Raw genomic sequence first — 12,369 nt, forward strand, 5'->3', positions numbered from 1 at the left:
AGAGAGCGAGGGGATGAGAGAGAGGCAAGAGAGAGACAGAGGGGGTGGGGAATAGACAGATTGAAACAAATCACTGACAAGAAACCTAAATTAGGATTAAAAATAAGAGATGGCGCTACATCATGTTAGAGCAGAAACGTCATGAAGTGACGGCTGAATATAATACACTCAACTGAGACAATGTGTGTGCACGTGGGAGAAAAAGGCAGGAGCCTCTTTGACTGGAACAGAAAATCAGTGTTCTACGATCGAATACAAGGTTTATATCAAACGAAATTTCTAAGAAATCGAAGCGATAGGGAGAGAGAGAATTCATTTCATTTTATTTAATTTCTGCATTTTTCCAAAAAAATAACTGAATAACAAAGATCATATTAACGTAAGGTATAATACAAAATATACAAACAATAATGACTTCATGTCAACATATTATTCACATTTGATATAGGCTACATATAATAACGAAATTAATATTTATATAACATGTTATTACAAATTTAAGGTATTGTCCGAACTATCTGTGAAAAAAGTGCAGGAGACACCAATCATATGCGATGCTTGACTAGGATGGCGGCCTCAAAAGAAAAATGTAACGGTTAAATTTAAAATGAAAATGTGTTTATATGATCTTTGTGTATGAATTCGCGAGTGTATTGTGTGTAGCGAAGGGTGGATGTCCACGTAGCTCTGTGTTGTATGGTGTAGTGGAAACAAATGATTTTGTCTTGTTTTGCCTTTTTGTTTCTATGTGTCTGATTATTTATTGTTAATTTGTCATTTTGGTTTGTTCGTGAATCTGTACATGATTTTCTCCCCTTTATTCTATCACTGTATCATGCAGGCGCGGATCCAGGATTTCTTAGGGGAGGGGGCCCAACTTTTTTTTTTTTTGCTCCCGAAAATTTGAAAAACGCGCCGGTGGGGGGGGGGGGGGGGGGGGGGGGGGGTAGTGAGCACATTTTTTTTTTTTTTGATCCTCAAAAAAATTTCAATTTGCACCCCCCCCCCCCCCTTGAGCGCCAGGGGGGGGGGGGGGCCCAACCCCCAAAAAAGGTAAAAATCACGTGATTTTACATGATTTTTTTCTCAAGGGGGGGGGGGGGGGTCCGGGCCCCCCGGGCCCCCCTGGATCCGTCACTGGTATCATGTGCTTGAGAGAGAGAAGGGAGATAGAACTAGAGAGAGGGAGAGAGAGAGAGAGAGAGAGAGAGAAAGAGAGAGAGAGAGAGAGAGAGAGAGAGTTGGGGACAAAGAGGGGACATATAGAGAGAAAAAAGAGCGATAGAAAAACAAAAGCAACGAATCGTAGACACACGACCGTGTGGTATGGATTCCTTTTTATCTATGCACCCATCTATTTCTAGCACTCAAATTAATATCTTCGTATTCCATAAAAGCTTCGGATGACACCAAAATGACTGATCTTTGCAATTTCACTCTTCTCCATGACTTATACTTTACCATTGACGCTCTTTTTCAAACCATCGTCTACTGATTTTATCATTCTCATCAGGCTAATAAATGTACACCTGGGCATCATTCCACGAAACCATCATAAATACAAGTTGAGGGACATCCCATTGAAGCGCATGTTTTTAATTACAATTTACGCGTTTTAATGGGATGTCGGTGAATTTGTACTTATACTTAAAATGGTATCGTAAAACGGTGCCCTAGCCCGTCGGCGATGGATTGAAACGTGGTTTGACATGTGTGCATTAATGTCAGATGTAATTTAACACATGCACTATCCATTTGTTGATACTATGTTGTCGTTTATTTGTAATGCGAAAGGAGAATGAAATAAAAACGAAAAAACAAACAGAAAAAGTGGGACATTCGATCGCGAAGCGACGAGAGTGATGAAATATTTGACATTTAATTATAGTAACAATGTAATTTCGTCATGAACATGTACTACAAAGGTATAATATATAAGATAAAAGATAAACCGCTTCACCGCTTGAATATAAAGTGGCGGTTGCATGAATATTGGCAATTTTAAAATAGGGGCGGGGGCTGCAGACCCCAGAGCCAGTTTCGTACGCTTGTGCATAGAGTTATTCTGCTAGAGAGCCCATTCTATACCGAGTTTTTTAAATCCCAGGGGGGGTCAGATTTTTTGGAAAATGTTCTTGAGAGTACGCAACATAGGGGTCATTTTCGACTCCGCTATTATCCTGATTATCACGCGTCACCCCTTTGACTATGAAATGACATCTCTGAGTGACTAAGCTAAGACTAATTGTTATTAACAGAGTCTGAGTGACCCCGTATCAGAAGCGGTTCTAGAGGGGCCAGGCCGGAAGAAGGGGGAGGAGGGGGGGGGGGGAGGCTTAAGCCTCTTCCACTCACAATTTCTTCAATCACCTAGAAAGTTTGACTCGATTATTTATGCAATAAAGCGAGGCATTTTTATGAAGAAAATGAATGCACGAACCCTCAAGCCCCCACCCCCCCCCCCTCCCCCTCTTATGGTTCTTCTAGAACCGCACCTGCTTCGGATTGTCAACTTCCCTCTGATCTGAAAATTGTTTATTTGCTAAGTGGCCTACATGTTCATTTCGGAGTGAACCCAAATTATTTCTCGAGACGATGAGATAAAGTGTTCATTATGAACGCTTGATCTCATCGTCTCGAGGTTCATAGCTGCGAAAGAAATAATACGGGTTCACTCCGAATGAACATGTCGGCCACTTAGCAAATGAAACAATTTTTAGATCAGAGGGAAGTTGAGAATACGAAGCAGGATAATCTTGAACTTCTGGGTGTTTGGGCCGTCGAGGATCGTGAATTGCTCTCAGTTACAGGTAACTTTATTTACATTTGCGATAAAGATTTATACATTTTTTGTTTTGCTTCTTTCGTTGCCTAGTTATTTATTTTTTTTGTACAATTTGTATCGCTATTTTAGTCAATTCACCTCTTAATATACCCTACGGTTACTAAGTAAATTCTAAAAACATGACTACAAATATTTGGAGAGGAAATGATCTTACAAAGGAACATACTTGTATTGAAAAGAGGCTTCCTAAATGTGTGCTAAACAACAGATAAAACATGTACACTGAATTAATGACTTCCCCAGGCCTATTCATAGGGAACAATACATCTTGGCCTGAAAAGAAAACATCTAACCTTAACATCTTCACCTGACCTTAACAAAGAACACTCCAGACCAAAGAGCGAAACAAATAAATCTATTTCCTGACAGAGGCCAATAGCTCAGTCGGTAGAGCAGTGGTCTTGTAATCCGGCAACCCGGGTTCAAAACCAAGGCGATGCGCTAGTGTCCTTTGGTAAGGCATTAATCCTCATATACCAGGTTCCTCGGAGATGGCCTAAAGCCGTCGGTCGTCTGGTTGCTTACTTACAAGCATTTATGCTTTCTTAGCAGTCAGGTAACTAACCATCACCATTCATTAGACAAACCTCGCCCCGGAGGTGCTGGGTCGAGGTCCTTGGTCTTTTGCTCTACTCTTTATTTCATCCCCGCCCCCCCCCCCCCACTCAGTGTTATTTAGGGTACGCATATGCTCGTACCCTCTTTTTGAAAGCACCCCCTATCTGAGGACTGCCAACATTTCCGAACCCCCCTTTCGCGGGCTTTTCGCGGGCTTTTCCTGCCTTGGAGACCCCCCTAAATCAGGAAAAATGCTCAATGCCCCCCCCCCCTTAATTTGGAATAATTTCTCAGGAGTCCAAAGAGATGAGAGAGAAAAAGAAAAACACCCCCTTTTTAAAGAAATCTCCGTGTGAAAAGTCAAATACACCCCTTTTTTTACAAATCTCGGGCCGGACTTTGTCGCACGAAAAATACCCCTTTACCGGACATTTTGGCAAACACGCATGCGGTCATTCCGACCTCTGAGTGGGGGGGGGGGGGGGGGCGGGATTTCATCTAGAATGTAGAGTTAGTGTGATAGGATTGCAGTTGGGTTATAGGATTAGGATCAGGGATAGGTACAGTCCAGATCATGTCCGTTTGTATATATTCTTTTATTCACACGCATCCAGCACACAGCGCGGTGTCTCCACTCATCGCGTGAGCACCCGAAACATCCGTCTATATCGGGGTACAGAATGAGAGGCGAGGTCTAATGTCACCGGTTCAGAGTTGAGGGCGCACAACACGGAAACAGTCCAAGCTGTGGACGGGGTTAGGTGTAGTGTTGTGTGGAGTTAGGAATTAGGTTAGCGTATGGAGTTACCGCGGAGCAATTGACGCAGGGGCAAGTGTCTTACAACCATCCTCAGAGTATCTCAGGGCAACTACCTACGGACAACTTACCTCAACCAATCTCCTCTAAGGACAGTCACATAGGACAACAGCCCCAGAGAACTTCCTCCTTACGAATTACCATACTACCCTCAGACACTACCAAAGGGAAAATTCAAATTCATAATGAGATACAAAATCAAAACAATTTTCGGTTCGAGTACATAAATACATAAAACTAATAAAATTACATATTTTGATGATAAACAGCACATACTGATAAAAATGTTATAAAGACATTTTTTTAAAGCAGATGTTTCTGCATTAATTGATAAACCTAATACAAAACACTAAAATAACAAAAATAGTGTATAATATAATTGATTTACATAAAGAGTGACAAATGAAATACACGCACATAACAATGCATTATTGTATATATAATTAAAAACTTGAAAGTATGAAGGTCAGTCAAGGAATCAGGATAAATGCAGAGGCCAACTATCATGAGCAGGATTGCTTGAGTCGATAGCAGCCGCCGGGAAGGGGAGGGGGTGTACATGACGCTGTTATAGGAGTATGTAGGAGAATAGAGTGTCACATATAAAGATTTTTGTTCGGAAAGTATCTTAATGATTTTTGGAGAAAAAAATAGAAATATTCCTTTTTTTGCAAGTGTGTGCAAGTGGGTGTGCGCAGGTGATGTAAGTGTTCGATTTGTTTTGTTCATGAACTGGTCATCTAAAATTAATTTATATAAACAATCAATTAAAATTGTTAAGACCCTTATAATGTTTGTGAATATTTGGATATTAAATATTTGTTTCATGATTATTACGCTATCGATATCATGTTAGAATAATATTTCCAAGAGTGTTGCAATGAAAAAATCCACTTAATATAGTAGTGTCTTAAAACAGTAACATACAAACATGGTAAATATATACAATGGTAATTGATATAGTTACTTATACTTAACATTTCAATTCTAATACAAATGAAAATTTTCCTTCAGGGAACATTACGCTTTGTTCTAACATGACATAGTACTTGTACATAACATTGAGTTGCGTAATTATCACAGAATGCACAAATTGTAAAACATAACGTTGATAAATTTGAAAAACATAAATGCCAGACAAATAATGTTCCCCCAAAACCCATGTCTGCGGACTGCATTTATAATGTTTATGGTTATCATATATAGGTAAATTGACCAATAAAATAGTATGCTTTACACTTTTGTATTTCATGACAAAAAGACGGTGGGTACAAGCCTTTGTTAGACAGACATTTCTCAACCCATTTGTAATTGACGCAATTTACAATGGACGGCCATCCATATCACCCGTCATGACGCGCGGTCTGGCGTAGATGGCTCTCCATATTCGATTGCGTCGCCTGTAGAATAGTCTTTACGCCTCGAATGTTTCCGTTGCGTTGGTTCGTGTATCCCTCTTATCGGACGTACCTCCTTCTCCGTCACCAGCAAAGAGTGAATGGATTCCACGACTTCCCCGGATGCTGTTTCTCATAAACAGATCCTTGAGAGCTTTCCTAAATTTAGGCATCCTGGCGCCGTAGATGAAAGGGTTCACGCAGGAATTCGCGAAGCAAAGGATGAGAAAACATGGGGAGAGAAGATCGTAGAAATGGGTGAACTGGAAATCGCCAAAGTTGAAGACGAGAAAGTCAACCCAAAAAGGTGTGTGGCAGATGATGAAAGCGATGACAACGATGAGGAGCGTTTGGAGGACACGACCCTTAATAACCTGGCGGAATGATGTAGCTTGACGTTGCCGAAGGATGTAGATGGTCCAAGCGTGCGCTGTCACCATGACGACGACAGGTAGATAATACTCAAGAATGAATAAACAAACATCAAGGAATCGGTGAAAGGCCTTAGGCAAGAAGACTGTGCATGCACCGTCTGTCTGTCACAACGTAGGCGTAGAGACTGTCGATTTTGATGATAAATGCTGCGATCTAGATGACAATGACAGCGATCGAGGTGCGCTTTGGAGAGAAGAGACGATGGAACCAGATTGGAAATCGTACAACCACCAACCTCTCGACCGATATGGTTGTCAGGGTGAAGATGGATGCGCAAATGGATATCCACATCAAGACAGATGTATGGATAATCCGACAGTAGAGCTCGCCTCCAACGGTGTCCGAAAGTTGGATGACTTGACGATGTGGTATGAAGAAGATGGATGTCAAGAAATCGGCCATGGCTAAAGCACCAATCAAGATGTCAGTGGCACAGCGTCGACGTCCTGGCCAAAAGATGACGAGCATCATCAGTAAGTTTCCTAGGATACCGATGATGGCTAAGACCAACTGGACGACCACCCACCACTCCCACGAAACAGGTGCCCACACCCAGGCATCACTCCTTGAGATGTTCTGCCAATCGCCAATCATCGTCGTAAATGGTCGTTATCTCACTCGTGTGATGAGCCACGGTTGAAGAGGATTCGGTCTTGAAGATCAATGCTTTCGACTTCAGCAATCACACGATCCGTCCGAGCTGCGAGGGGAAAAATAATCAGCAAATACTCAAGTCACTCATTTAACTGTTATACTAACACTACTATAATACTACTACTACTTAATTCTTAGTACTTGGTACAAAAGGTGCACAATTCTAGTTTAATTTTCTACGTAGTGAATTTCTGTTGTATTTTCTTCAACGCATATGGAATTATAGAATAATGGAAAAATGAACGCTTTAGTTTGTTTTTTTACCTTTAAGACTGGTTGTAATTGATAGTAAATAAAGTGAATTCTGGACCGCTAAAAGACGACAAAACTCTCGACGTTGTTTGTTTACATGTAAATGAATTGTAACTGTGCGCTACAATGGACTGGCACACATTCACTGAGCTCTGTGTTATAATAATAATATTACATTTATAGAGCGCAGAAACTATCCAACATTAAGTATATGAGAAAGAGAAACGTGATACGTGAAGCGTATTACATTCTACGTCATCACACAATTTTTTTTTTAAAACGCCGCAGTTTGGCAGCGTCATATTCGATATCGAAATTTCGATACATTTTTCGGGTAACCTGGGAAATGTGTGCAATTATGTGCAGACAAATGTAGACCTAAAACTCACCATATAATGAACAGTTGGACAGTATAATTTGGTATGCTCTCGGGAATCGGTACCCCTCTGAACTAATCCAATTTTGCTCGAAACCAAACTGATTTGTGACCGCACATTGTAAGAGATCGAAACGCCGTCACGCATTCATTAGACAAAAACAATAGGTTAATATTGTAGATCGTCGAAACGCATTGATGTCAGTATATGTCAAATTTGTTTTTGATTTCCATTGTAAAATTACGAATGTCTTTTTTTTTTATCCACAGAGGGATCCGAAGAGGCAAAATTGACAAAGACAATAATCATGAAACCAAAATTAGTCACGAATGCAGCCAAACCGATGATATGACTGGCAATACTACTAGATATATATGCGTATATATCTCAATCATCCCACTCTCTCTGTCTCTGTCTTTCCTGTTCATGTTCTCAGTCTGTCTGTCTGTCTTTGTATGTGTGTGTGTGTGTGTGTGTGCGTGTGTGTGTATGTGTGCGTGTGTGTGTCTCTCTCTCTCTCCCTCCCCTCTCTCTCTCTCTCTCCTTCCCCCTTTCTCTCTCTCTCTCTCTCTCTCTTCCTCTTTCTCTCTCTCTCTCCTCCCCTCTCTCTCTTTCTCTCTCTCCCTCTCTCTCTCCCTCCCCTCTCTCTCTCCTTCTCTCACTATCTCCTTCCCTCCCATCTCTCTCTCCCTCCCTCTCTCTCTCTCTCTCACCTTCCCTCCCCTCTCTCTCTCCCTCCCTCCTTATCTCTCTTTCTCTCTCTCCTTCCCCCTCTCTCTCTATCCCTCTGTCTCTCTCTCTCTCTCTCTCTCTTACAACTGAACCACCAGCATGTTTTACGCTCTCAGATGGCAGATCAGAGTACACCTAAAATCTACTATTACATCTCAAGTTTAAAGTGACTATTAAATGAACACAAGCCTAAATGAAATCAATGCCTCATTTAATTTCAATCGGGAGACGCCCACCTTCAGTACACTACCTACGGACAGCTGACCTCAACCAGTCTCCTCTAAGGACAATCAATAGGACAACAGCCCCAGACAACTACCTCCTTACGAATTACCATACTACCCTCAGACACTACCAAAGGGATAATTCAAATTCATAATGAAATACAAATATCAAAACAATTTTTGGTTCGAGTACATAAATACATAAATACATAAAACTAATAAAATTACATATTTTGATGATAAACAGCACATACTGATATAAATGTTATAAAGACATTTTTTAAAGCAGATGTTTCTGCATTAATTGATAAATTAGATACAAAACATTCAAATAACAATATTAGTGTATACTCTAATTGATTCACATAAAAAGTGACAACTGAAATACATGCACATAACGATGCATTATTGCATATATAATTAAAAACTTGAAACTAAGAAGTCAGTCAAGGAATCAGGATAAATGCAGAGGCCAACTTTCATGAGCATGAATGCTTGAGTCGATAGCAGCCGCCGGGAAGCGGAGGGGGTGTACATGACGCTGTTATAGGAGTATGTAGGAAAATAGAGTGTCACATATAAAGATTTTAGTTCAGAAAGTATCTTAATAAAAATTGGAAAGAAAATAAAGAAAGATTCTTTTTTTTAAGAGTGTGCAAGTGGGTTTGCGCAGGTGATATAAGTGTTCGATCGTTTTGTTCATGAACTGGTCATCTAAAATGTCTTCATATAAATAAACAATTCAAATCGTTAAGACCCTTATAATGTTTGTGAATATTTGGAAATTAAATGTTTTTTATCATGATTATTACGTTCTCGATATCATGTTGAAATAATATTTCCAAGAGTGTTACAATGAAAAATTCACTTAATTTAGTGTCTTAAAGCAGTGAAATAAACATAGTTAATATATACAATGGTAATTGATATAGATTATACGTAACATTTCAATTCTAATACAAATGAAATGTTTTTTTTTCTTCAGGGAACGTTACGCTTTATTCTAACATGACACGGAACTTGTTCATAAAATTGAGTTGTGTAATTACCAAAGAATGCACAAATTGTCAAACATAACGTTGATAAATTTGAAAAACATAAAAGCCAGACAAGATAATGTTTCCCCAAACACAAGTCTGCCGACTTCATTTATAATGATTTTGATTAACATAAATAGGTAAATTAACCAATAAAATAGTATGCTTTACACTTTTGTATTTTATGAAGAAGAGATGGTGAGTAAAGGCCTTTGTTAAACAGAGATATTCTGTCACCCCATTTGTAATTGACGCAGTTTACAATGGACGGCCATCCATAGCACCCGTCATGATGCGCGGTCTGGCTTAGATGGCTCTCCATATTCGATTGCGTCACCTGTGGAAGAGTCTTTACGCCTCGAATGTTTCCGTTGCGTTGGCTCGTGTATCCCTCGTATCGGACGTACCTCCTTCTCCGTCACCAGCAAAGAGTGAATGGATTCCACGACTTCCTCGGATGCTGTTTCTCATAAACAGATCCTTGAGAGCTTTCCTAAACTTAGGCATCCTGGCGGCGTAGATGAAAGGGTTCACACAGAAATTCGCAAAGCGAAGGATGACAAAACATTGGGAGAGAAGATTGAAGAAATGGGTGAACTGGAAATCGCCAAAGTTGAAGACGAGTAAGCTAAACCAAAGGGGTGTGTGGCAGATGATGAAAGTGATGATAACGATGAGGAGCGTTTGGAGGACACGACCCTTAATAACCTGGCGGAGTGATGTAGCTTGACGTTGCCGAAGGATGTAGATAGTCCAAGCATGTGATGTCACCATGACGACGACAGGTAGAGAATACTCAAGAATGAATAAACAAACATCAAGGAATCGGTGAAAGGCCAAAGGAAAGGAGAGTACGCACTGTCTGTCTTCTGTTACGAAGTAGGCGTAGAGACTTTGAATGTTGACTATAAAGGCTGCGATCCAGATGACAATGACTGCGATTGAAATGCGCTTTGGAGAGAAGAGACGTTGGAACCAGATTGGAAATCGTACAGCCATCAACCTCTCGATCGATATGGTTGTCAGGGTGAAGATAGATGCACTAATGGATATCCTAACCAAGACAGATGTTTGAATAATCCGACAGTAGAGCTCGCCTGCAATGGTATCCGGAAGTTGGATGACTTGACGATGTGGTATGAAGAAGATGGATGCCAAGAAATCGGCCGCGGCTAGAGCACCGATCAAGATGTCGGTGGCACAGCGTCGACGTCCTGGCCAAAAGATGACGAGCATCACCAGTAGGTTTCCTAGGATACCGATGATGGCTAGGACCAACTGGATAACCTGCCACCACTCCCACGAAACAGGTGCCCACACCCAGGCATCATTCCTTGAGTTCTGTTCTATTCTGTTCTGCCAGTCACTGTCCATCGTCGTAATGGTCGAGCCACGGTTGAAGAGGATACGGTCTTGAAGATCAGTGCTTTCGACCAAGTTCAGCAATCACCCACTCCGTCCGAATTACTGCGAGGGGAAAAATGATCAGTATACTCAAGCCATTCACTGTTCTACTACTACTACTACTACTACTACTACTACTACTACTACTACTACTACTAATACTACTACTGCAATTGCTTAAAGTTAGTACGCCTACTTGGTACAAAAGGTGCACATTTCTAGTTTAATTTTCTACATAGTGAATTTCTGTTATACACTTGCTTTCGTATTTTCTTCAACGCATATTCAATTATAGAATAATGGAAAAATGAACGCTTTAGTTTTTTTTACCTTTGAGGCTGGTTGTAATTGACAGCTATTAAAGTGAATTCTGGACCGCTAAAGGACGACAAAACTCCCGTCGCTGTTTGTTTACGTGTAAGTGAAATGAAACTGTTCATGTTCTCCGTTTGTCTGTCTCTTTCTCTGTCTCTTTTTTTTCTCTCTCTCTCTTTCTCTCTCTCTCTCTCCCTCTCCCCGCCCTCTTTCTCTCCCTCCCCCTCTTTCCCCCTCTCACTCCCTCTCCTCTCTCTCTGTCTCTGTCTCTCTGTCTCTCTCTATATCCCCTTCTCTCTATCTTACAATTAAACCACCAGCATATTTTACGCTCTCGGATGGCAGATCAGAGTAGAATCTACTCTTACAGCTCAAGTTTAAAGTGACTATCAAATGAACACAAGCCTAAATTAAATCAATCTCTCTCTCTCTCTCTCCCCCCCTCTCTCTCTCTCTCTCTCTCTCCCTCTCTCTCTCTCCCTCTCTCCCTCCCTCTTTCTCTCCTTTTCTCTTTCTTACAACTGAACCACCAGCATGTTTTACGCTCTCGGATGGCGGATCAGAGTACACGTAGAATCTTCGCTTACAGCTCAAGTTTAAAGTGACTAGCAAATGAACACAAGCCTAAATGAAATCAATGCCTCATATAATTTAAATCGGGAGGCACCCACCTTTAATACGTGATGTCTCAAAAAATGCAATGAGATTTTGATGGCAACATCTTAAGAGGTATCCTCCATGAAATTTCAAAGGTAATTTTGTAGTAGTATATCTTTCAAAGTTTTATATCTCTTACAAAGTTTTGGTTTGGGGTAATAAAGTTGGTTCAAATGAACATATTGGAAGTATTATGCGATTTTACAATATTCATTGATCGCTGTCGCGGTTGACATCGAGTCTAAACTGATGAAATTGTAAATAATATACTCTTTGGCCCGAATTCACAAAGGAGGTTTGTCGACAAACCGAGGTTTGTCGACAAACCTCCTTTTGTTTTGACAAACCTCCTTTTGTTATTTACAAACCAGGTTTGTAAAAAACGCGTCAAAACGCGTCATATGACGTACATAAAAATTCGGTTTGTCGACAAACCTCCTTTGTGAATTCGGGCCTTTATGTTGGATAGCTCCCTCTCAATACCGATATTAATTAAATTTCAAAACAATTTTTTTAAAAAACTACAATCGACCGATTTGCTATTCACGTTTGGAAATTATATATCAGAACTGCATATTCTGAGATTGTCATGGTCGCAGCTACCATGGAATGGTCTTAAAGGGATAGTTGACTTCTGTTGCAGAGGGCACTACACAAAATATTTT

General features: G+C 40.5%; 3 protein-coding genes across 3 annotated transcripts; all 3 read right to left on the minus strand.

Annotated features, from left to right (window-relative positions):
• Positions 1-5,634: 5,634 nt before the first annotated feature.
• Positions 5,635-6,057, minus strand: LOC115926230 (galanin receptor type 2-like). The gene has a single exon (XM_030990910.1). The coding sequence runs from the start codon at positions 6,055-6,057 to the stop codon at positions 5,635-5,637; it is 423 nt and encodes a 140-aa protein (XP_030846770.1).
• Positions 6,058-6,205: 148 nt separating this feature from the next.
• LOC575633 (trace amine-associated receptor 9-like) lies at positions 6,206-6,646 on the minus strand. Its single transcript, XM_030990911.1, has one exon. It carries the CDS (start codon positions 6,644-6,646, stop codon positions 6,206-6,208), a length of 441 nt encoding a protein of 146 aa, XP_030846771.1.
• A 1,967-nt stretch (positions 6,647-8,613) lies between these two features.
• LOC115925910 (galanin receptor type 2-like) lies at positions 8,614-11,177 on the minus strand. The gene is made up of 2 exons (XM_030989954.1): positions 11,063-11,177; positions 8,614-10,795 (listed from the first exon to the last, which is right to left on the minus strand). The coding sequence occupies exon 2, from the start codon at positions 10,700-10,702 to the stop codon at positions 9,680-9,682; it is 1,023 nt and encodes a 340-aa protein (XP_030845814.1). The 5' UTR covers positions 10,703-10,795; positions 11,063-11,177; the 3' UTR covers positions 8,614-9,679.
• Between the last annotated feature and the right edge of the window lie 1,192 nt (positions 11,178-12,369).

Source organism: Strongylocentrotus purpuratus, unplaced genomic scaffold (assembly GCF_000002235.5).
Source record: "Strongylocentrotus purpuratus isolate Spur 01 unplaced genomic scaffold, Spur_5.0 spur5_scaffold_19, whole genome shotgun sequence".
Lineage (NCBI taxonomy): Eukaryota > Metazoa > Echinodermata > Echinoidea > Camarodonta > Strongylocentrotidae > Strongylocentrotus > Strongylocentrotus purpuratus.

What these genes read in the sequence shown, in the direction of transcription:
- LOC115926230 (XM_030990910.1), bottom strand. Translation starts at nt 6,057, where the DNA reads ATGGTGACAGCGCACGCTTGGACCATCTACATCCTTCGGCAACGTCAA.
- LOC575633 (XM_030990911.1), bottom strand. Translation starts at nt 6,646, where the DNA reads ATGATTGGCGATTGGCAGAACATCTCAAGGAGTGATGCCTGGGTGTGG.
- LOC115925910 (XM_030989954.1), bottom strand. Translation starts at nt 10,702, where the DNA reads ATGGACAGTGACTGGCAGAACAGAATAGAACAGAACTCAAGGAATGAT.